We start from the raw sequence: 24,070 nt of genomic DNA on the forward strand, positions 1-24,070 counted from the left end.
CCTAGGGCAGAATCAAGATTCTGGAAAAACTAGTTTCACAGAAATAAACTCAGGCAGACTTAGAAGTCTGTCCCTCAGCTTTGCTTTTCTCTTTCCATTCATCATTCTTAAGTAGGCCTTCTTCTGTGAGATCTTTGTGGGAACTACAGGCTATATGCTTATAGCTCAGACATCTAACAGAAAAAGGATATATTCTTCATGATATCTCAGCAACACCCCCTTCATTAAATTTCATTGAACTCAACGAGGGTCACATACCCACAACGCCCCAATCCCCAACACCTGGAGAAGAGACCATGTTAATTGGCCAGACCTGGGTCATGCACCCACTTAGAACATCATAGCAGGAAGAAGGGCATGGTCATAACCAGGTACCATGATTTTAGGAGACTATAAAATGGAGGCCTGACAGGACAAAAACAAACAAAACAAAACAAAAAAGTTCAATGCTAGTTTTGCCTTTGCCCCACTACCTTCTCTCATTGCCTGATGATAGTTATTTTTTCCTCTGGGCACACACAGTTCTGGCCAGGATGGGGGAATGGGAGAATTTTAGGGCATCAGGTTATCTCACTTGCCTGGACACAGAAGGGGGTATACAGCTGATTCCAATATGAAGTAGAAAGAATAAGTTCCACTGACTAATTTCCATCCCCTTCTGATTCATTGCCCTCTCTGGTTCACTTCTCAAACATCCCACGACTTTACCTTTGAGTTCACTATGGCCACTTAATGCATTTTAACTTTTATTAGTCTCCCGATGTCTCTTTGAAGCTATCATCTTCTTTCCTGCAAAACTGCTTGGATTCCACATTTTCTAATTAAAACATGCTCATTTATTGTCTTACTAACCAGTGCTCTTTACGAGGGCTCATGATGAGAAAGTTAACTCAAAACAACTCAATGCACTTCCCATCTCCTGAAAATGGCTTGAGATGCAGTTTTACCTTTATCAAGTTGAGTTACTTTGGACAATTTTTGGTTGTGCTTTTTTAATAAAACCATGAATGGAATACATTTAAATTCCATGCTTCAAGCTCCTATTCTCAGCAATGCATTCTGTCCATTTCTTGGTGACAATCTCAGGTAGGCCGGGGTCATTCAGCTCCATAATGGACCACAATGTAGGTGACAATTGAATTGTGCTACACTTAACTAGACAAAAAACTTGGTCCTAAAATGCAACATGTCCTAATGTCAATTATGCCCATCACTATTTATGCTCCCGTGATTTAATCTGGCATTACTAGAAGTACTAAAACTCACTGTAATGGGGGACGGTAGTACACATACATTTAAACCCTCGTAGAATTTCATACTAATGATGTGGGTGAGAGAACAAGTTCCAAGGACACGGTGTGTATCTAGGTTTTCTGAGTCTTCATCACTCTTGGCCCTGTTTAGAAATAGGGAAGCAGTATTTGTATGGGAACCTCCTCATGTCCTGCCCCTAATGTGCATCTTCAGGGTCACAGTACCATTCAATTAGGGAAAGACAATGTATAGAATTTGGTACAGAGCTAAGCCAAAGCCTATTTCAGGTAGAGAGGTGGAGACAGAGAGTCAGAGATAGAGAAGAAAGAATCTGGTGATGAGAATACAGAAGTAAGTTCATGCGATCTTCTGGGAAATTGGTCCTTTGATTCTTACCATTACACCTGAAGGCAGACCAGAAGAAGAAATCAAGGTCAACATGATTTAGGTTGGCTTGATCATTTAAGAGAAGTGGGAATCATTTAGCAGCACAGAGGCAGAATTTTCAAGCTGGAATCCATATTTAGATTACCTAGTATAGTCCAATATCTATTTTATGGGTGAGGAGAGTGAGACCCAGATGACTCATCAAGTCCTCCCACTCAGAATGTCCAAGTGGTGCCACAAAGCAGGTCTCTTGGTTCAAGCATTCCTCACCATTCTTCACTGTTCCCAGCATGGTTACAGGACTTTGTTACCTATTCGTCCTTTATATACTGTTTCACTTCCTTCCACAAGGAAATCATCAAGAATTTAAGACAAAGATTAGAGCACATACTGCAATAGATTTGGTTTTTCCGTTCATACATTACAAAATGCATAGTTTCTCTTGATAAAAATATTCAACAATCAGGAAGAGAGAAAATGGAAAGTAAGATGCCCTGCCCCTCTGCTTCTATTTCAAGGAAATCTTTTTTGAAGGTTTATTGTTTTAGACTTCCTGAAATGTTTATGGATGTCTGAGCATGTTTTTGTTTACGTTTAATATAAATGGGATCACATTATACATACCATTTGGCAACTTTCTTTTTTAACTTCATGAGATATTGTGGAAATCACTTCAGGTAATTTCCTGTGGACCTACCTCATCCTTGCTTTAAAGTCTGTGTAATATTCCAGAATGGAATTTATTTAACCAGTCTCTTCTTTATGGACACTTAGATCACTTTCACATTTTTGCTATTACAAACAAAACTGTAATGAGGAGTCTTGTGTATATACCTTTCTTTGCATACTTACATGATTATATTCAAGAGTCAAATTCCTGGAAGTGAAATTGTTAGATCAAAAGGTATATATAATGTGCATTTTAAATTTTGATAGATTGTGCCAAATTATGTTCATCTCAATTCAAATGCTGTAGTCTCTCTTTATTCCTCCTCCTCTAATGGCCTGAATTTTCTTTTATGGGCTTGAGATAAGAGCCCTGAAGTTTATGGTATTGGATTTAAAACATAGAATTGAAAGAATTTTCTTTTTCAAGGAACAACGTACTAAATAATATTAGAATACTCTAGAAATTCAACTCCCTTCTCATGTGCCAGGTGTAGGATGAGAAAGAGGTATGGCTGTAGGGAAAATTTGACTCACTCACTTTCCTCGGTTCTAGTTGTAGGGCCCTACTCTTTATTCCCAAATTATGCTACAATGTGGCCTATGTGATTCAGGATACCTAACCTTTGCTGCCTTTTGTTTTCTCATTTATAATTTGGTAGTATTTAAATTTGCCTCTTCTCCCTGTCTACTTTGCCTCTATCTACCTAATGGGGATATTATAAGAATATCTAAGATGACTTAGTCAAGTTTCTGAATCCCCAGGAGAAATGCCTAGTATGGCAGGATTATTGTTCTATTATAGAAGAATGTTTATGATCAAGGGCTTGAAAATCCAGCAAGGAAGACAGCGTCTTTGTGAAATAAGTATGTGAGGGTTCTGTCAATAAGAGGCCCTCAGGCCAACCTTACATAATTTCTTTATCTGAAACTCTGATTTTATGCTAAATAAGGATTTTTTGTATTTCCCACCTCCTGTTGGTAATCCCATTACCAGCTACTATGTTCATAGGACTTCAGCTTAATTCAGCCAACATTTATGGAGGCTCTATTATTAGGGGCTGACTGCCATGCAGGATGCTGAGGATAAAGGATGAAAAAGACATGGCCCTTGTCCCTTGACATTTATAGTCTAGTGGGAGAAAGACAGCTAAGTAGATAATTTATATTGATATAAAACACTATAATATGGACAGAAGCTCAGGACAGTATGGGAGCACATGGTGGTCGGGGACATCCACATCTAGCTAGTGTCTGATTCCCATTTTGATGGAAGAGTACACCCCATCAAAAGGGTACTCGAGGAAGAGGTAAGAGAATAAGGCCAGAAAACCAAGACTGTGCAATGATTCTGGATCAACTGGGGACAATTTAGGGGACAATGCTAGAGATGTCTTGTGGCCCATGTCAGGGACACCTTTTAGATCCAGTGACCTTTTAGACCTTATGGTTTGTCCTATGTGAGATGGGGAGTCTCCAAAGGTGTGCTATGGTCACATTTGCAGTGAGAAGTAGGGAAAAAAAATCCTTGGCTGGTATACCAGAAAGACAAGAAATTAAAGTTTACAGCACTTACCTAAGCATACCATGTTGAAGAAAGGAAAGGAGAAGGGAAGGAAGGAAAGGGGGCGGGACAAAAAGGAAAGATCTGGCCTTTAAGTAGGCAGTTTATGGGATTCATTGATAGTTAAAAGCCAACATTTGTTGAGGGTCTCAACATTTGTTGAGCCATGTATGTTGTGATCCTATTTATTACACACGATATCCCTATGAAATATTTTCAGTTGTTTACATCTTCCATGCAAAAAACCCAGATTCCTCAAATCATTTTCCCAAGGCTGCCCAGGTTACAGACGAGGCAATCAGGCTCTGAACCCCGCTTGCTGCCAACAGTTTGTCAGTTCACCACTGTCATGCTCAGCCTCCTAGAATAGAAAGGCTATTTCTGCCTGACCCTGACCTAGACCTTCCTCTTCCTTCTTGGTCCCTGCCCTCTCCATCCCCTGCTCTTCCCCTCCGTCCCACTGCCCTAACAGAAATGCACACCATGCTTTGCTTTTCATGTAGCCGCTTAACTTTTGTCAAACAAAACCTAAGAGTCAGAAAGGATCCCAGTTCAAGTCCAAGCCTCTGAGGTGTCTGCAAAGACAGCTTTCCCTGACCAGACTCTCCTTTAGTTTTGTTTAATTCTGCCGCTTGCAAAGAAAATGCCTGGAGGCGGGCACCTGGCTTTTAGTCTAACATGCCCCCTCCCTGTCAGGCAGCTTTCAATTTACCATGCCTCAGCATGTCCAACCGCATCTTCGTCAAGACTTCCAAGATGGCAGTGACAAGCTTTTCAGGTACTTAAGGCAAACATGCATGACAGTTTTCCTTGACACTTGCATTTTTAAAAAGCCTTGCCTGGGGCCCTAGGAAACCCAGCATTTAGGAAACCAGGAGCCTTTCAAGGAAGCCAAGCTTTCAGAACCTGGTTGCCTGGGACTTGTTTTGTGACAGGAACACTGCAGGATCTGCTTGAGAGTATATTAAGGACCATGGCAATATTTACGTGTTGATGCTAAATGATGGTTGCCTTTTTTAATGGCATTTTTTGACGACTGAAATGTATGGATCTGCTCAATGCATTGTCACTGGGTATGTGGCTGGCCTACAAACACACTTAAATGGCACACTTCTGCAAAGCATTAATTTCTAAGTGTCCAACAGATATATGTAGGCAGGCAGACATGTCACAGAGGTTGCTATAAAGCTTAATTAATATCCCTGAAGAGCTCTTATATCATTTCAAGAAGAGTGCTAAATAAGAAGAAAACATTGTACCTATGGATATTACACATATAAAGAAATGTGGGTGAATACACCGATAAGTCTTTGTGTATTTGCTCATTTCTCAAAGGGTCTGATGTAAATTCAAATGGGAAAATACATTGTATTAAAAAGAACTATCTTTTATTTGAGTGTTTAAAAAAAATAAAAGCAGCCCCAAACTTACATGCTAGAAATCTCTACACACTACTGATGTGGAAGCAAATCTATAATACACAAAAGTGAATAGTAGTTTTCTTTCTTTCTTGGTTTTCCTTCTCCTCTGCCCATCCCTACATCTTAGGATTGCTTTGATGACTTAAGAATTATTTCCAGCTATGTAAAAATTCAGTAAATCAGTTTTTTTCTTTCTAAACCTTGAAGAAATTCCATAAAACACTTTATCTACCCCTTTTCATTTTTCTTTTTTTTTTTTAATGTTTTTTTTTTTTTTTTTTTTTTTTTAGAGAGAGAGACACAGCGTGAGCAGGGGAGGGTCAGAGAGAGAGGGAGACACAGAATCCGAAACAGGCTCCAGGCTCTGAGCCGGCAGTCAGCACAGAGCCCGACGCGGGGCTCCAACCCACGAACTGCGAGATCATGACCCAAGCGAAAGTCGGACGCTTAACCGACTGAGCCACCCAGGTGCCCCCCCCTTTTCATTTTTCTATCATGATATAACTTCCTTCTTTCTCTGCCTTTCCCCATCACTCCTTTCCCTCCCTCCCCTCCCTCCATTCTCTCCTTGCTTCTCTCCTTCCTCCCTCTTTCCACCAAGTGACTAAGTCTTGAGAACCTACAAAATTCTAGGAAATAATCATTATTGGGGTTTTTGTTTGTTTCCCTTTAATTTCTTTCTGGGCCTTAGTGTACACATCCAGAAACAGAGGGAAATGGATTAGAATTTTATTTCTCAAAGGTGTGCCCAAGGAATGCCATTTTAAGACTGGGAAAGTAGATGGGTATAAAACTTAGGTGATAAAATAAGCAGAATGATAAATATTATATTGTAGAGTACTGAGATATTTAAACTATTACAGGCTTGTGAAGATCTGTAGTAATCTCTTAAGTTTTCTTCACTTCAGTATTTCCCAAATATCATGAAATGTTTTCTTTACCTAAAGCTAGTAATATCCTAATACACTGGGTGATTCAAAGAAGATATTTTGAGACCTTATATTTCAGACCCTCTTTGATTTCCCGACAGAAGTCGGAAATCTAGAATTTGTTCAAACTCTTGCTAGAGAAGGACTTTCTGAATTTGCCTTCTAGGATAAAATGTAATTTCTTAGTGCCAAAACTTAAGAAATCCACTCATGTTCAGATTCACTCAGTATGTTCTGTAATATTTGGGCCTGGTGAGGAAGTACTGTTTATAATAAAATGCTCAGATTATGTACTAACAATAAAAACTTTTTTATAAAAGTGTCATGGATAGATTATTTTCCTAGAATATAAATCTTAGTACTTTTCTACTAAAATCTCTTTTCTAAAATGAGAGCCTGTTGAGTTGGTATGTTAAAACATTTTGTAAGATATGAAGTATTATTACTCTTTCTGCAACTACTGCTACTTGGCTCTTTGGTGATGCTTTTTGTTCTTATAATTTGAAACTTTAAAAAAAAAGTTCATAACATGTGTAGGATGAAAGTAGACTAGCAACATGTTCAAAGCCAACTAGAATTGGACCTTGCTGAGGAGTACAAGGCTGATCATTTTCTACATTTAGAAAATAGCTAAAGGTCCCCCATAACATTTAATATAGAATTACCATATGACCCAGCAATTCTCCTATCTATATTCCATCCCCCCCAAAATTGTAAATAGGTGCTCAAATATTTGTACACAGCTGTACCAAGCAGCAATATTCACCATAACCAAAAGATCATAATCACCCAAATGCCCCTCCATGTATGAATGGGTAAACAAAGTGTGGTGTGTGTATAGTTGTATATGCAATATATATGCAGGCACACAAAATGGAATAGTATTCAGCTTTAAAAGTGAATGAAATACCAATAAATGCTATAGTGGAAATGAACTTGAAACATTATACTAAATGAGAGAAGCCAAGCACAAAAGGTCACATATAATATGATTCCATATATATGAAATACCCATAATGGGAAAATCCATAGAGACAAAAATCAGATTAGTGGTTACCCAGAAACTAGGCGTAAGAGACCAGGGATATAGGAATTACTGTTTAACGGGTACAGGGTTTTCTTTTGGGGTAATGAAAATGTTTCGCAACAAAATAGGGATGGTAGTTGTACAGTATTTTAAATGCACTGAATGCCATTGAATAGTATGCTTTAAAATGACTAATTTTGTTATGTGAATTTCACCTCAATACAAAACAAATTTCATTAATTCATTAATTCATTAATTAATTGAAAGGAAACAACTAGAGAATAAAGGGTTCCCCTTAGTATGAAAAGTCTACTCAAGGAAAAGTCAACAAGATAGTTAGGCTGGGAAATCCATCTCTTGCTCCAATATTTTCCAAGAAAAATGCTAAGAAAAAATGCCTGTTTCCAAAACATGCTTTGGAATGGTTAACTTTAAAGGCACTACACAAAATACCAGTACAGGTTATTTGATTAATACTGATAAACGGATCCAAGGGTGTAATATATTAACATCTGGAAGATTGTCAGCGTGATCCCCATTCAGTATCATGGTAAATGCAACTCATCAGACTTTCCCAAAGTTGTTGAAGCACCAATGATAAGGAAATATAGGTGTATCAGACATGAGTCCTTTGTTACAGAGGTGGCAGGGGAGGGAGGGTAGAGAAAGATAAATGGATTCTTACCTGGATGGAGGATGGTGTACACAAGATTTTTCTGAGATGAAAACTGTTCTCATCATACTTTTTAAAAAGTGATTTGGAAGAGAAAATGCACCGTGAAATCTTTATGTTTGCAGAGATACCAGACCTATGAAGATAAACTGCTCTATAGGTGGGCAGAGAAGTGACAGATAAGGAGCAAGTACATTTACCAAAAAAATTCTTCCAGCCTTGTAGGAAGATTATCTCTGAGCTCCTGGTTACAAACCAGAAACTGGCCCCGAGATTAGTGTAAACTAATGCCTAAGCATAGATGTCCATTAGGTTGCTGAGGAAAGAGAGGAGGGAAAGGGCTGAAAAATCCACAGCATCACTAAGTAGAAGCCTAGAAATTAATCAAAAGTGCATTATCACTATTTCGAAAACTATTGTGAGTTCTCAATGGAAATAGTCAATGTGATTATAGCTAACATACTTCAAGAATGACAGAAAGGTTGAGGAGAATTCTAACCTAAAATATGAAGAAAATGGGAAGGCTCTCATAAAATGTGCTAAAAGCCTTCTCATAATACAAAGATGCAGGTTTCTCAAAGGGATTATAATAACCATGTATAGGCATAATGAGAACATGGTCCTGTTTACCAAAATCTTGAAACCCAGAGTGGCAGAGCATTCCTTGAAGAGGACACTGCAGGATAAATAAATAGATGTGTTGGACCTGAGAACAGATAGAGAAGTTTTCAAGATCTAGATTGGTTCATTCTTCATTCATTTCCTAAAAATTGATCAAAGACCAAACATCTGCTGGACATGCTTCCAGAAGCAGGGGATACAGTGATGGGGAAGACTAAATCTGGGCCCTGAAGGAAAGTGAATGCCGTTGGGTGAAGCAGGTAATAAGCAAGGAGACAGCTACTCAAAGGATAAGTGTGGAGCAGATGACATGGCAAGGCCTTTATGTGAATACCATCACTCTCCCTCCCTCAAAAATCAGTCATTGGAAGTGGAAAGTCCCTGGGGTGCAGCCTTCGGCAAGGTAGGGTAATAAAGTAAAAACCTGATTGAGGAAGCCTTTCTTAGAAATGAGGTTTGAAGGGAGACTGAAAGGCCTGAGGAGGAGCAGTCATGCAGAGATCTGAGTTAAGAAATTTCGAGAGGGAAACACAATGTGGTTACCCTGAGATGCAGAGAAGCTTGGCATATTTGAGGGACAGGGAAGAATATGGTGGAAGCCTCAAGATCATAACCAGTGAAGGAGAGGAAGAAACAAGGTGGACCATAATGAGGTGCTGTGTAGACTTGCATAAGGAGCTGGGTTACTTTTAAGTATAAAGGAGGTAGATAGTTTTAAGCAGGAGAGTAATATGATTTGATTTGTATTTATAGACAATGACTGGCTCCTGTGTAGAGCATGGATATAAATGGCCAAAGTGGAAACAGGGAGATCTATTTGAGGCTGCTGTATGCAATAGGCCAGGCACAAGGTATAAGTGGTAAGAAGAGAATGGATATCTATATGTATTATTCCCGGCCGAGAGAAACGAGCTGGTGATGAATGGGGGTTATAGGAAGGACAGGAACCATGGTGAAGCCTAGTTAGGTAAATGGCATGGCACCCAGCCAGCTATCACACACAGGAACTGACAGCTGTTGTCTTAGTTGCTGGGAATGTTGGTGGACCACACATCTCAGCCAGCTTCTCTGAGACTGGACTTCAGGTGGGGGCTGGTCCCTAAGTTTAATAAGTCCCAACCCTCTCAGATCAAATTGGAACAGCTCTGTAGAGCCATCCCATGACCCAAGACCAACAGGTCCGGGGCTCCCCATGAGACTGACCAAGGAATCCTTACAACATCACAGTTCAGTTTTTTCCTCTGCCCAGCCTGCTTTCTTCACTCTCTGACAGGTGGTATACCCAAGAGCGCTTTCTAATAAAACTTCCTGCATTCACATTTCTTTCTCAGAGTCTACTTTCTGGAAATGGCACCTGCATAACTGATAAGTGATGACTTCTTTGGCTAACAGGTATGCGACCTGGAAGAGAAGGACACTTTGGAGCGAAAATCAAGAGTTGTGTTCCGGTCATGTCAAATATAAGATGTCTGACTATATCCAAATATAGGATGATAGGAGTAATAATGAGGGTGGCTAGAATATTCTGGACAAAAACCAAAACCCTCCAGGCAGAGCACAAAAAAGGCCACCAAGCCTTTTATCACAGAAGACAATTGAATTCCCAATGAGTCTCTTCTGCCTGCCTTAATTCTTTTATAACTGGAATGCTCCTAAAGATCCGCCACCCTTTGCTTGAAGAGAAGACATAGCTTAAAACCCTTTGTATGTGGACTAAAATCCAGGTTCCATGCCCTCAAAACCTTGCATAGTGTCATTCTCACCTTGCCTACTTCTCTCTCCCACCACTCACCCTGTGGAGCACTGGGTTCCAGCCACATGTTCTTCTCTCACTTCTTCAAAAAGTAGAACTTTCCCAATGCAGGGCCTTTGCACACACTGTTTCCTCTGTTTGGGATGCCCTTTCATCACTCATTGGATGCTTAACTCCTTCTTATTCTTAGACCTCCCTTTTTGGTCATCTACTCAGAGAGGAGTGACCATACTACTGTAGTCCCACATTTCCTCAATCTTAGTCCGTTCTTCCTTCCTGGGACTTCTCAGTTTGTAATTATTTCATATACTTGTTGGTTTACCTGGACTTGAGTTTTGTTTATTCTGTCTCTCCAATGAGTAATTCCATATGAGGACTTATTCACCATTTTATCCAAAGCATCTGGTAACATGTGATACATATCCCATGCTCAGTAAATATTGCTGACTTGTGATTATTTCATTTTTTTAAAATTTTAATGTTTATTCATTTTTTTTGAGAGAGACAGAGAATAAGTTGGGGGGGCAGAGAGAGAGAGGGAGACACAGAATCCAAAGTAGGCTAAAGGTTCTGAACTGTCAGCACAGAGCCCGACATGGGGCTTCAACTCACAAACCATGAGATCATGACCTGGCCAAAGTCTGACGCTTAATCGACTAAGCCACCCAGGTGCCCTGTAACTTCCTATTTTAGATTTTGAACTTTTTAGAAGGAAAAGGGGAAACATGGTACATACATGTGTTAGAAACTTCCTGTGGGTCAGCCTCCGTGCTCACAGATTGTATTCATTATCTCTTTCAACCATTCCAACAGTTCTGTAATGCAGACATTGTTATTTACTCAGTTTTTAGAGGAGGCATCTGCGGCTCAGGGAGATTAATGGGCCTTTCCAACCCAATGCAGTTCCTGGTGGGGTTGAGATTTGAGTTCGGATACACCTGACTCCAAAGCCTGTGCATTTCCACTGTTCCATAATTGCTGTGTTCCTTCAGCAGATATCTGTGAGCACCTACTATGAACAGAGAAAGATATCAGGAAACTAAAGGCATAGGACCTGCCTTTGGGAAGCTTGTAATATGACCAGAGAGACAAGGCAAACATACAGGACAAATGTAGTACCATGAAGCAGAATATGATAAAGGGACATGCCCTAAGGTTTCTTCCAGCTCAAAAATTCTTTGACTCTCTGAATGGTACAGGCAATAAACTCGATGGGAGAAATCATTCTGCTCGTTGATTGTATCTGATGGCGGGCATTCTTTCTTCATCTACCTCTGGCTGCCTGTGAACACAAATGCAAGTCTATTTGAAATGGCTGTCTGTACAATCCCATATTATAGTGTATGGTGAATTCAAGGTCAAGTTTGAAGTCAGAGTCAGAAGTCTTTGTTTTTTTCCTCTACTGTATCAAGACTTTTACCAATTAACTTGAAAAAAGTCAACAAGTTAACAACTCCAGGGGAAAAAAAAAGACTCCTCATTTCATCCCAAAGACTCTGAAATGGATTTGCTCACAAAACACCAGGTTTCTTTAGTGACCTCCAGAGACCTTGCCTGTCACACTGAGCAGTATATCATTTCATGGGGGAAAAAAGAGAAGTTTTACCATGAAAAATGCTACGTTATATCACAGTGTGACACTATTTAAATATCAAGAGTCGAAGCTTCTATTTAAAAAACGGAAGGCAATAAATTGAGTTGCTAATTATTCCAGCTGTGAGTATTTTTGGTATGACTGCAAATTTTGAAGAGGGCAAAATAGAGGATTTTCCTGTTGTTCATGGCATATGCAAATGTAGTGATGGTCCCCTATGATCTAAAAGGTTCAGGGATCAGAAACCTTGAAAGCCTATTTTTCATTGAATCAAAATTGGTTTGAGTTTAAGCTTAGGGAATCGTGAAATGAAATGGGCTTTTAATTATACTAATTGGGTTACTGGCTTCTTTTTCAAACTTGGGAAGTAGCAATTTTTTAAAAACATTTTTAAAGTTTTATGTTAAAAGCAACAGTTCACTTCTCAACTCAAGCATAAATTCCCAACTGGAAGAAGAGAACAAGCATATTAGTTATATCTTCAGTTCCTTCCCTTCCTAATAAAATTGTTTTGGGGGGTGGGACACCTGCAATGTTCCAGTTACAATGCTAATTAGAATGACTCATGCATTCAACAAATATTTTAAATGAGCTAAGTCAAGGAGATCTAGTAAAGACCACGATATACATAATTTCTGCCTTTCAGTGATTAGTAGCTACATTTATTGACCATCCACTGGACATCAAGCTTGATTTAAGCATCTAACCTGAACAAAGGCACCCAATCCCCCTAAACAAGCACATGAAGTTACTAACATTCCCTCACTTTACAGGTGAGGCCACCTAGAGAGGATGAGTAACTTACCCAATATCACACAGTGATAAGAATAGGAGCTAGAGGGCAGATGGGTGGCTCAGTCAGGTAAGCATCCAACTCAGGTCATGATCGCAGAGTCGGGAGATAAAGACCAGCATCTGGGCTCTGCCTGACAGTACAAAGCCTTCCTCCTTGGGATTCTCTCTCTCCCTCTCTCCCTCCCTCCTCTCTTTCTCTCTCTCTCTCAAAAAAGAAAAAAAAAAAAAAAGGAGCCAGGATCTGAATTCTGGCTGTCCACATCCAGATTCTGCAGACTTAATACTGTATCCTTGATATGATCCTATTCATTTCAAAAGTAATAAGAAAAACCAATGTTTAAATATAGGGAAAGTGGGGCGCCTGGGTGGCTTAGTCGGTTGAGCGTCCGACTTTCGCTTGGGTCATGATCTCGCGGTTCGTGGGTTCGGGCCCCGCGTCGGGCTCTGTGCTGACTGCCAGCTCAGAGCCTGGAGCCTGTTTCAGTCTGTGACTCCCTCTCTCTCTGACCCTCCCCTGCTCACGCTGTCTCTCTCTCTCTCCTAGAAATAAATAAAACATTTAAAAAATTTTAAAAAAATAAATATAGGGAAAGAGTCTGACAAAATGTTTATCAGTCTGTCTCTCAAGAGGATAAAAATTTTCCCTATATCTTCTAATTTATACATTTGAGTATTTACAATATACATTTTATATTTGCAAACAGGAAAATAAAGACCTAACTTTTAAAAATAACTCAGCTTTACTATTCAAGAAGTGGCTGAACAATAGAGTATCCAATATTATCTTTCTCATTATCTTGCTTGCTTTTTCCATCCCATCCTATATGCTTTTCTCTCTCCCTCTTTTTCTCTCCCTCCCTCCCTTCCACCATCTCCCTTTCTCTCTGTCTCTGCCCATGTCTCTCCATGTCTCTCTCAGGAGTCCACCCCTTTGAGTTTCCCTCTACCACCATCATTCCTTCTTGTACTGGAGAGTACAATAATGATGCAAGAAAGTGTGGTGGTGATTTAACCTCTCTCCAGCTAAATGTTTTATTATAACTCCTGAAAACCTAATTACAGTAACTTTACATGCTACAGTACCCTTTATGGGCTGCCTCTTTATTAAACTTACTCCTTTAGAGACAATAAACCTGATGCTTCAAAGGGCAGAGCCAGGACCAGTAAAATGTGATGAAATCTCCCATTTTCCAGGGCACACCTGATCTCCCTCACTGATCACCCCATCCCCACTCCAGGTGCATCTCTGCTTCTATCCTTTCTCTGGCTTTTTAATCAAATTTCAGCAATTGCATGTATGATATTAAAAATCTTTTAGGTATTAATGGGCTGTGTATCAATATTTTTATCCACTACTCTGAATACTTGTGAATTTATTTACTGGGAGGTCAGTTTTCTCAGTAGAACAACAGTCAACACCTGGTTTCTCTGATAACCAGACCTGCTTTTCTACACACAGCGCTATGTTGAGGCCATTCAATAGTATTGCTTGATTTCAAGGAGAATGTTTCCTGCAGCTGACTTCATGAGCAAGAGAGAACTCATCTGCACTGTTAGCCATTAGTTGTTGTGGTTAGCTGAATGCTGCACTGTGAGAAAATAGTGGGAAACAGGTTGAGAGAGAGGAGAACAGAGAGGGGTGGGGGTAGGGACAAAAACTTGACCTTTAGAGTTGAGGCACTGCAATTATCTGTGTAGTACATTTCTGTTTCAAAGCCTGCTGGGATTTCCCCCTGGGAATAAAGCCAATCGAAAGCAGGGAGACTGCCTCTGAGGATCCCACTGATTGCAACCTGAAAAATGGTACTTGGTGTTGAGGGATTTTCTCTGTTTGTTTGTTTCCTTCTTTAGCAGGGTTTGAGGTTAATGAATGAGTTTACTTGTGATTGACTCAGAGGAAAAGGAAAGGAAATCTTTTGTTGGAGTCTCAAGTAGTTTAACCGGCTACTACTTCCCAGTGCTTCTCCCCCTAGATGAGTCAAGCCCCTTCTGTATCATAAGAATAAAATAAATATTCACAGCATTTTGACTTGATGGGCTCCTTCTTGCATGGATGTTATGCATGAGTTTCTTGTTTGTTAGATTTCTCTTTAAAATTTTCCGTGGTTATTTAATCAGAGAAAATATATGCCCTTAATTTTTTAAGCCAATTTGAAATAAAATCCTGGTCTGCCAAGATGCTGCCTCAGTGCATGTCTTTGCTGTAATGTAAAATGTATGGGAGAATGGCTGTTAGGTATGTTCTCTCTCTCTCTCTCTCAACAGTTTTGTTTTCATATGAGGAAAAGTGAAATTTACCAGAAAGATAGTTTCAGGTGAAGTGATAACCACTGTATTCTTAAGAACTCACTGGAATCTAGTGTACAGAGATGAGGACACAGAGCCACTCCCCTTCCTTAGCATTACTATTCAATTCCATGGCCATTCTGAGCCCCTAACCTGTAGCAGGAAGGATGCTGGGTGCTACGACTGAAGGCCCGATAACCCACATGGCTAGGAAAGGAAAGAAGTGTGCAAGCTCTTCTTTTATTTTTTGTAACACATCAAGGACTGGTTTTCTCTATCCCTTTGAGTGTTAGCAAACTCCAAGGACAGCACTTTGGGGGCCCCTCATTTGCCTTTCCTTTCCGAGGCACAAGTGGCCAATTCTGAGAGCAATTGAGTTGTGCTTGAAAAATGTCAAGTGCATTTGGAAACTACACATTTTTGCTGACGCCTGGAGTCCTGAGCTGAGCTACTTCCATGACCGACCGCTGGGAAGAAGTTCAGTTGGGGCATCACAAGTGATTCATACTGAGCATACTGAGCAGGCCCCTGAGGGGGAAAAGCTGTCTTAATAGCCAGTTCGGGGAAAAATCAGGAGAAGTCCCCTAAGCCTTCTTGGTCCTCCTAGTGACCATCTGGCCAGACCAGTACCTTGTGGGTCTTGCTTCATTTTATTTATCTTTTTTTTCCTGCAGCATGTGACAGCAATCCTTGGTGAATTAAAGCTTGCATTTTTTCAGCTTGTGATTATGAAAATTTTCAAACAGACAGAAAAGTTGGGAGAATAGTACAACGTAAGAATAACCATCTGGTTTCAAAAATTGCTGTCATTTTGCCATATTTGCCTCGTCTATCTGTAAAGAGAGAGACACAGAGATCTTTTTTGCTGAATCATTTGAAAGTAAGTTGTAGACTTCCTGACACTTTACCCCTAAAGATACCAGCATTCAAAATTCACATTTAGAAAAGATACATGCTGATATCAGCTTATCTAGTATGTTCTCTAGGTGTATCATATTTAAAAAGATACATCTACTAGCCATGAGACACATTTGAAAGGTGCAAAATGGGTAAAGGGGACTTTCTTAAACTTTAAAATACATTAGAATCACATAGAGAGCTATTTAACTGATACCTTCCCAGACTCTAGCTCTGGGTCTGGATGGAGCCTTATAAGTTGTACTTTTCTAACAGAGCACTCAAGTGATCACAAAGGAGGTATTTATGGGACACAATCTGAAGATCACATCTTTAGAATCTCTTTTTCTGTTTGCTGAATTTAACCTTCTAAAGATTTGCATCACCAGAGAGTATAGCTGTGTTGTGGAGAAATAGGAGCCTACATATCTTTGGTACTTTGGTTTAATCATTTTAAGCACCAGAAACTAGAAAGAAAGAAAAAAAAAGAATGCAATAACAAAATGAATTCCAGTTAGCCATGAATATCACAGACACCACGATACCAAAGAGAGCTCTATTCTGCTAGGGTTAATGCAGTGCTGAAAAGTATATGGTGTTTTTGTATTTATTTTCCTATGGAGAGATCTGGCTTTGTATGTATAAATATGAACATCTTCCTATATGCACATATATGAACTTGTAAATCTGGAAAGCAGGAGTCAGCATGGCAGAAGGAATCCTAATTTTAAAATTAAAAATGTTCACAGTGCTGTCCCATTAACATTCATTGTTTTGGCCATGGAAAGGTAGTAGGTCATTCATTTAACAAAGATGTGTTGAGTTCTCACTATATGCCCAGCTCTATTCTAAATGTTAGGATACAGTGTTGAACAAATTTTGCAAAATATCTCTTTATTTTAAACTTCATAGAAGTTCAGATCTAATGGTAGAGATACACAATAAATATATAAACACATACATAATTTAGAAAAAGAAAGCAGTTATAATAGGATGGAGAACGACAGAGAAGGAAGGTGGGGGGGCCTGGGAAGATCTCCCTGGGCAAGAAACATGGGAGCAGAGGGATGAATGATGTGGAGAAACAAGTTGTGCAAGTATTTCCAGCAGAGGGCACAGCAAGTGCAAAGGCCCTTAGGTGAAAATGTGTTGGGTATGTGTGATCGGTAATATCAAAAGGACAGTGTGATGGAGACAGAGAGAAGGGCTAAAGTGGTAGAAGATACATCTGGAAAGGCTGTCAGAAGGCAAATCATAACAGAAGGCCATAGCAAGGGCTCCTGATTTCATTGTAAGTATTATTAAAAGCCTTGATTGATTGATTGATGGGGGAGGGGTGTGAGAATAGCAACATGTGACATAATCTGACTTCCACTTTAGAAAGAAGTTTGGAAAACAGATTAAGTTGTCAAGAGACAATTTTTAAGATCTCAGGAAAGAAGCCCATACAAACAAAATAATCATCTTATCCCTCTATTATTTTTTACAGATGAGTGCATTAAAAATAACATTAAAGCAATTTAAACTTCTTAATCTTCTTTGTATGATTTCTTTCATGTTGCCAAAACATTGTTTCCAATTTACTGATTTTGTCCACAAACATGACTGATGTTCAGGAGCCAGGAACTGGGGCAAACACTATGGATATAAATAATGTATATAATCTCCAAGTGGATGATCGATTCTTTAGTGCAAAAAGTGATAGACAATGGGGTGAGGGATGTTTTTGGAATAGGCTTCCAAAGTAGGTGTTTGGAAGGTGAGTAGGAGTTGGCTAGGGTGTGGTGGGTTGGGAAGCCCAGGAACAGCCATTCCTGAAAGCATTCTGCATCATTCACAAAGGCATGGCGACATGAACAGGCTGGTTAAGGAAGGAGGCATCCTTTGGCATGACTGAAGCAGAGAGTTTGGGGAGCTGGGAGCACAAGGATAGAGACAAAGGTCAAAGTTGGGTAGTTTTTGCAGAGTGTGGCTGCATATTGAGATTTAGGTTTCTTCTTATAGGCATTGGAGGATCAGCAGGGATTTATAAGCCAGAGCACAATGACATTTGCAGTTTGGGAAGAAAGCTAGCAGGAGGATTGAAGGGGAGGGTTGGTCGGAGAGGTTTTCAGAAATAAAATTGATAGGATTCTTTCACCCATTGCATGGGAGAAGGTGAGGGGAAGGGAGGAGGTGAAAAATGGCTACCGTCTCTCAGGCACCTGGGAATGACAGGATTGCAAGAGGAATGTGAATGCGGAGGAGAAAGTAGGGCCTGTGCTTGGTTGTAACTTGTTCAATACAGCTGTGGGATGTAGAGTGAGAGATCTCAGTGTACAAGTGGAATATGAATCTGGGCCTAACGGAAGAAGCTGGTTGGAAATGGAGACCCAAAGACTTGAGTCATATTGATAATGCGTGAAGTCATGGAAAGGGGTGACATATCTGTGGGGCTGAGAACTGGTGTTCCTGTATTTCTAAATATTGAGATATCTTGATATTTCTTGGTTTCAGTTTGATTTCCTGTTTTCACTACCCACTCTTGGAAGGCTGTTCAAGAAGTACATTTGAGCTAGTTCTAAATCAAATTCCAACATTTTCCCATCCCCCTGGCTATCTGGTGTGCATATGTTCAAGCTTAATTATAAGGCAGTGGACTATTATTTAGTGATTTGGAGAGCTCTTCAGGTGTTTGTTCGACATTTGTCAGGCTTTAAATTAAAACTCATGTTTTAGGCTCCTTATGTCGCTCTGAGAATTAATAATAAAAAGTTACTCATCATGTGTTGAGCACTTACTATGCAACATGCCCTTGGTTAAATGCTTTTTCTACATGATCTTGTGTGCCCCTTAAAATGACCTAACCTATGACATGGAGTGCCTGTGCTGTTTTTGCCCCCATGTTAAAGATGAGGAGATGGAGGCTTTTAAAGGCAACATTAGGTAACATGTGTGAGCTTACTTGTCCAGGAATGGCACTGCCAAGACTCCAATCCAGGTGAATGTTGTTCCAAAATGCTGCGTCTAAACACTGCCCACTGCCACCACTTCTAGAAGACACTTTTAATCTGGAGCATTAAATGAGTGCTATTGGATAAGGAATACAAAGGCTTATTTATGGAATCCAATCTCTTGCCTTTATTCAGATCATCAAACCATTCTTATAGTACAAATAAAATTTAAATGTCTGTTATTTTAATGTTGGCTATATTAAATAACTCACTAATCAGATACTCACTTTTTTGATATCATTGTCAGTCACATCAGTCTTCTTTGATCTTTGTCAAGGATTAAAATACTTTCACAGACTTATCTGGAAGCTTCCAAGATACAAATATTTGTAATAGCAGTCATCTTGCCTCAGAACCCTACCAGGATAGCCTGGTAAGCCCCATATGCAGGGGCAGTATGGCGTAGTATGTCCACTGGAGCATTGAGAGTCAGGCAGACTGGAGTTTTAACCCCAATGACCCTGCTTGCTAACTCCTGGATTCAGTGTTCTCATTTGTAAAACTGTGGTCATAATATAAGGTTGATGTGAGGTTTGCACGCAAGTAAAACATTTACCATTGTAATTGACACATAGTATGTGGTCACCTACTAAAGACTTTAAAGGATATACCTGTATAACATTTTGGAATCTTAGGACCTTAAATTTACCCCAAAAAATGCAGAAACTCCATTCATTCATTCATTCATTCATTCATTCAAGTCTCCCTTGCATGTGGAAATTTGAGTTGGGTACCGGGAACAATAAAATGTACAAGGTATCAAAGATATAGTCCCCAGCCTCAAGTTGCTCGGACTCTAGACACTGCTTAATCCATGCTTTACAGTTCACTATAGATTTCCTAGATGACAGTCATCATTTTAAATAAAGTATGGCAAGTCACATTTGAAGACTTATAAATGGCACACACAAGAGAGAAAAATCTGTCAGAGAATTTATGGTCCTTGAAGTGTCCTTGGAGTGACAGTCTCCTGACCCTGAAGAAGGGTTACTTTAGGTGTCAACAGTAGACCCCATTACCCTCATGTCACACTATAACCCTAGAGACCAAGGGCATCTTGTTTAATTGGCAGGCAAAGCTGTTTCCAAAGGAAAAACATCACAAGACCTAGAGAGGCAATCTCAGAACAGGAAGCAAGATGGAGGGGGGCAGACAGCCCAGGAATAAGGCTCAAAACAGATAGTTTAGGGTAACACTGAAGAGCACACACTGTAGCATGAGGCAGAGATCAGAGTTCAGATCCTTGGACAACTGCTTGAGTTCTCCCAAGCTGATTTCTCATATCTTAAATGTGTGGATATTTTAATATTTAATTTGTAAGTGTTGTGACAATATTATTTCAAGTGTCTTTGAATGTTTATTTATTTTGAGAGAGAGTGCACATGTGTGTGCTTGAGCAGAGTGTAGGGGTAGAAAGAGAGAGAGAGAGAATATCCCAGGCAGGTTCCATGATGTTAGCCCAGGGCCTGACAAGAAGCTCGATCCCATGAGCCATGAGATCCTGAGCCAAAATCAAAAGTCAGATGCTGAAACTTAACCAACCTTAACCCAACCAACCAGGCACCCCTCAAGTGCCTTTAATAATAGGTTCTAGTACCTGATACTGCTTAGTACCATCATCATCATCGTCGTCATTGTCATCATCTCCAAGTGACAAATGGTAACTCGATTTCCATATTTGCTTTGAATACTTGTCAGAATTGTTGTGAAGCATAAAATCTAGATGTATATGGGAACACATAAAATGATGTGAATTTATGGAATTAATTTATATCACTGTCAGATGTAATCTTTGCCCCTTTGTCCATGAGGGAAGGTAGAACAGTTAACTAGGACTCTCTAGAACTACATAAAGCAGAGTGAAAAGAAAAAGCAGGTCTATGTTCTCCAGGAGCCACCCATGCCCATTCCGACTCTTTCCTTTTACTTGCCAGGCACTTTCTCTTTAAGACCTCCTCCGGAAGCACACCCCTGTTTAGCAGCTCTTCTCCGGGATACCCTTTGACCTCAGGAACCGTTTACACGCCACCACCCCGCCTGCTGCCCCGGAATACCTTCTCCAGGAAGGCCTTCAAGCTGAAGAAGCCCTCCAAATACTGCAGCTGGAAATGTGCCGCTCTGTCCGCCATTGCCGCAGCCCTCCTCTTGGCAATTCTGCTCGCGTATTTCATAGGTAAGTCAGGGCAGCCTGCTCCATGACCCTGGCCACAAGGAGATCGGGCAGAGGCTGTGGGCTTATGAATGGAGAAGCCCTTTCTTGTCTGTACAGTTTGTTTGTTGGCTCCTGAAAGATGTGAAAATGAATGAGGGATGGGAGTACTTTTCCTCTCCTGAAATGTATTTAAATCTGATGAGTTTATTTCTCAAGACTCCAGTTGACATTTATCAGATGAATTAAGCATGCCTACTGTATTCTTCCTTGGACATGAGCTGAAAACTGTTGTTCCTGTGAACCCATCCCTCTTTCCTAAAGTAGTCTTCAAGTCTCTTCCATCACTGGATTTTAACCCAGCTCTGTGCTCTAAAATTAATGCAACATGGGTTAACTTCAGCCAAAAACTGAATAGAAGAATAGTAACCAGCATGTCTGGGAGCATCTTGAATCAAAGGAAAGCTAAATTGCGAGTGCATTTTCAGAGGTGTGGAGCAGAAACAGGATTGAGAGGTGAGAGTATCCAACCAGGCTTTTATGTGGAATCAAGTCACCTAGGCACAGTGGATGTTGCCTACATCCTCTTTTTTGCTTCTGTCCTTTTAGTGTTAAATTGAATTGCACCACATTCATGAATGAGGTTCATCTCGCATGCCAACTTTGTATCTGAACTCAGGATATAACTTAGGATAGGAGGTTGGTGAAGTTGCAGCACTATTTTTCTTCCTATGCCAGGCATGTTGGTTTGCATCCATGGGGGTGTAGCCCTGTAACTGCAGAAAGCAGCAGGTGCCAAGAGCTCAGGGGCAGGGTGCCATGTGCATATGAGCACCCAGGGCTGGACACAAAGCTTGCTCACAGCTCCTGGCCTCAGCAAAGAGCCCTGGTGCTGCTGCTCTGTCAACTAAGCTTGCCAATGTAGATCTCCTGGCCCAGACAAAAGACCCATGATGTTTCATAAAGTTTATTTGAAACACTAGATGGCTCTGGCTTAGTTTCAGGGCAGCTATGACAGGCCTCCCCAATTTGGGGCTCTGCCATGCTGCATAGCAAACCCATAAAACATCAGCATAAAGACGCCACCTCCAAAATTCTTCTCAACACTTAGGGTGAAACTCCTTTCATTTAAGAGGAGGGGGAGAAGCAACCCTGATTATTCTGATTTCGTTCCTTTTCCTTCAGCGAACACTTCCTTCATCATTAGGCAGCCAGCTTGGTGTCTGTCAAAGAAGGAATTGGTCCAGGACTTCCCAGACCATTCTACCCAAGCTTACCTGATGGTAAGAGAGGTTGACTATGCAGCCCCAGTGATCTGGGGCTCTGCCTCAGGCCATTACAAGCCAAAAAATGATGTGCAGTTTTCACTCTCTCCCATAATATCAGTATGCTCACCTTAATATAGAAATATAAGTTTTTACATTCTTTTCCAGTTTCATCTCCTGGGAATGGCCTCCAAAAGAGAGAAAATTAACACTCTGGGGAAAGGCACCATGTTTATCTGGAACTTTGCAAAATCCTTGATGTTATAAACCCAGCTCTATTTGGGGGCTGAGGTCTGATACCCATATACCCCTAATTTAAAGTCATGCCTGCTTCTCACTTGCTCTCAATGAAGGATGGAGTCATGGATTAACCAGGGAGGGGGAGGGGCATCTGTTGCACTCTCAATCACTTGAGTAGAATCTTTTGTGTTGTTAGAGGTAGTTTTGTGTAGTTCCCCAGGTAACTGTTCAGGGAGGCTTGATAGAAGTAAATTGAATTGCCTTCAGGATCTTTGCATGATTTGGCTTTGTGTCAGGAACTGTGAAAAGGGTCCGTGAGCTCACTTCTCAGGCTTAATGTTCTGCTAAGCCTTTGGGCACCATGGGAAGCCCAGATACAGAAATTGAGGCACTGCTCACCTCTGCCAATACCATCCCCCCGTGTACCTCCTACTCCACTTGCTGGAGAGAGATAGATGGCTATTGCCTCATGTATTGAACTTGATAGTTAAAATATAATAGCTTTCTGTAGGGCGATTACATAAATGGGAAACCATATAGTGAGAGTTTAATGTTTTAATTGGATGTGTAACTTGTAAATGATAGATTAGGAAACATGTTTATCCTCAGTCTGGAGGCTACTAGAAGCTGGACCTGAGCATCTTAGGATAGTTTATTAGATTATAATCCATCATTTTCTGTTATGTATGCGTTAGGTAAGATTATGCCTTAACCCTGGAGTATTAAAGAATAGTTTATGACTCAAAATGAGTGATGGTAGGAGCTAGTTTTCCCAGCAGAAATGGTGGTAAGGGTGGAGCCACAGGCTACTCTCCAGAGGTGAAAGCAAATCTGTAAGCACCATGAAGGGGTCAAGGTTTTGAGTGCTGATCTTGACCTAGTGATCCATTTCTCCTTTGCCTTGACAAAGTTGTTTTCCTTCTGGGTCTCGGTTTCCCAAGTAAAATCTGGAAGCATGATGGATATTTACATGCAGAAACTCCAAAGTATGGTGAGGATTAATTAATGTGTATAAATCACTTTGAAGATGAAAAGTGGTATATTATTAATTACAGAGCTGCAAGGATATAAACAGTGCATTACAAACACAGAGAAAAGTGCTTTAGGAGCAACGAGTGATTGTGCCCACCAAGGAAACAAGCCATAGGCTAAGGATGGAAGGGCAACATAAAAATCAAAGCCCTCCTGTTAAGGGAGACCAGAGTTTTTAAGACCGGAGCCCATTCTGGTTCATAACTGACTCCATGTTTCACTAGAACATGTAAGTCCTGAAATTGAAGCATCAGCCCCAAGGTATTTATGGACAGGGACTGGGTTCAGACCTGCCAGGAGCTATGACAAATAGATCAAATTATCTTGCTTTCTCATGTTCAAACCTGTGGAGAGAAGACTCCAGAAATGAGCAATCTGGAATAGCTCAGCCCCGTGACAAGCTCTTCTTTACATCTAGCATGTAGGTTGAGTGTGAAAGCAGAATAAGGTCAACCCTTGAGCACATTGGAAGCATGGGCCTTTACCAACTCAGGATAGATCCACCTTTCCTATTCACACAACTG

The 24,070-nt window shown here is 40.4% G+C and overlaps 1 protein-coding gene across 1 annotated transcript in view; it reads left to right on the forward strand.

Annotated features, from left to right (window-relative positions):
* TENM2 (teneurin transmembrane protein 2) overlaps positions 1-24,070 on the forward strand; it is a 1,153,031-nt gene that overhangs the window by 853,817 nt on the left and 275,144 nt on the right. Inside the window, 1 exon segment of the mRNA XM_039247655.1 lies at positions 20,795-21,033. Coding sequence (XP_039103586.1) covers positions 20,795-21,033 — 239 coding nt within the window.

Source organism: Hyaena hyaena, unplaced genomic scaffold (assembly GCF_003009895.1).
Source record: "Hyaena hyaena isolate Hyena2069 unplaced genomic scaffold, ASM300989v1 scaffold_300, whole genome shotgun sequence".
Classification (NCBI taxonomy): domain Eukaryota; kingdom Metazoa; phylum Chordata; class Mammalia; order Carnivora; family Hyaenidae; genus Hyaena; species Hyaena hyaena.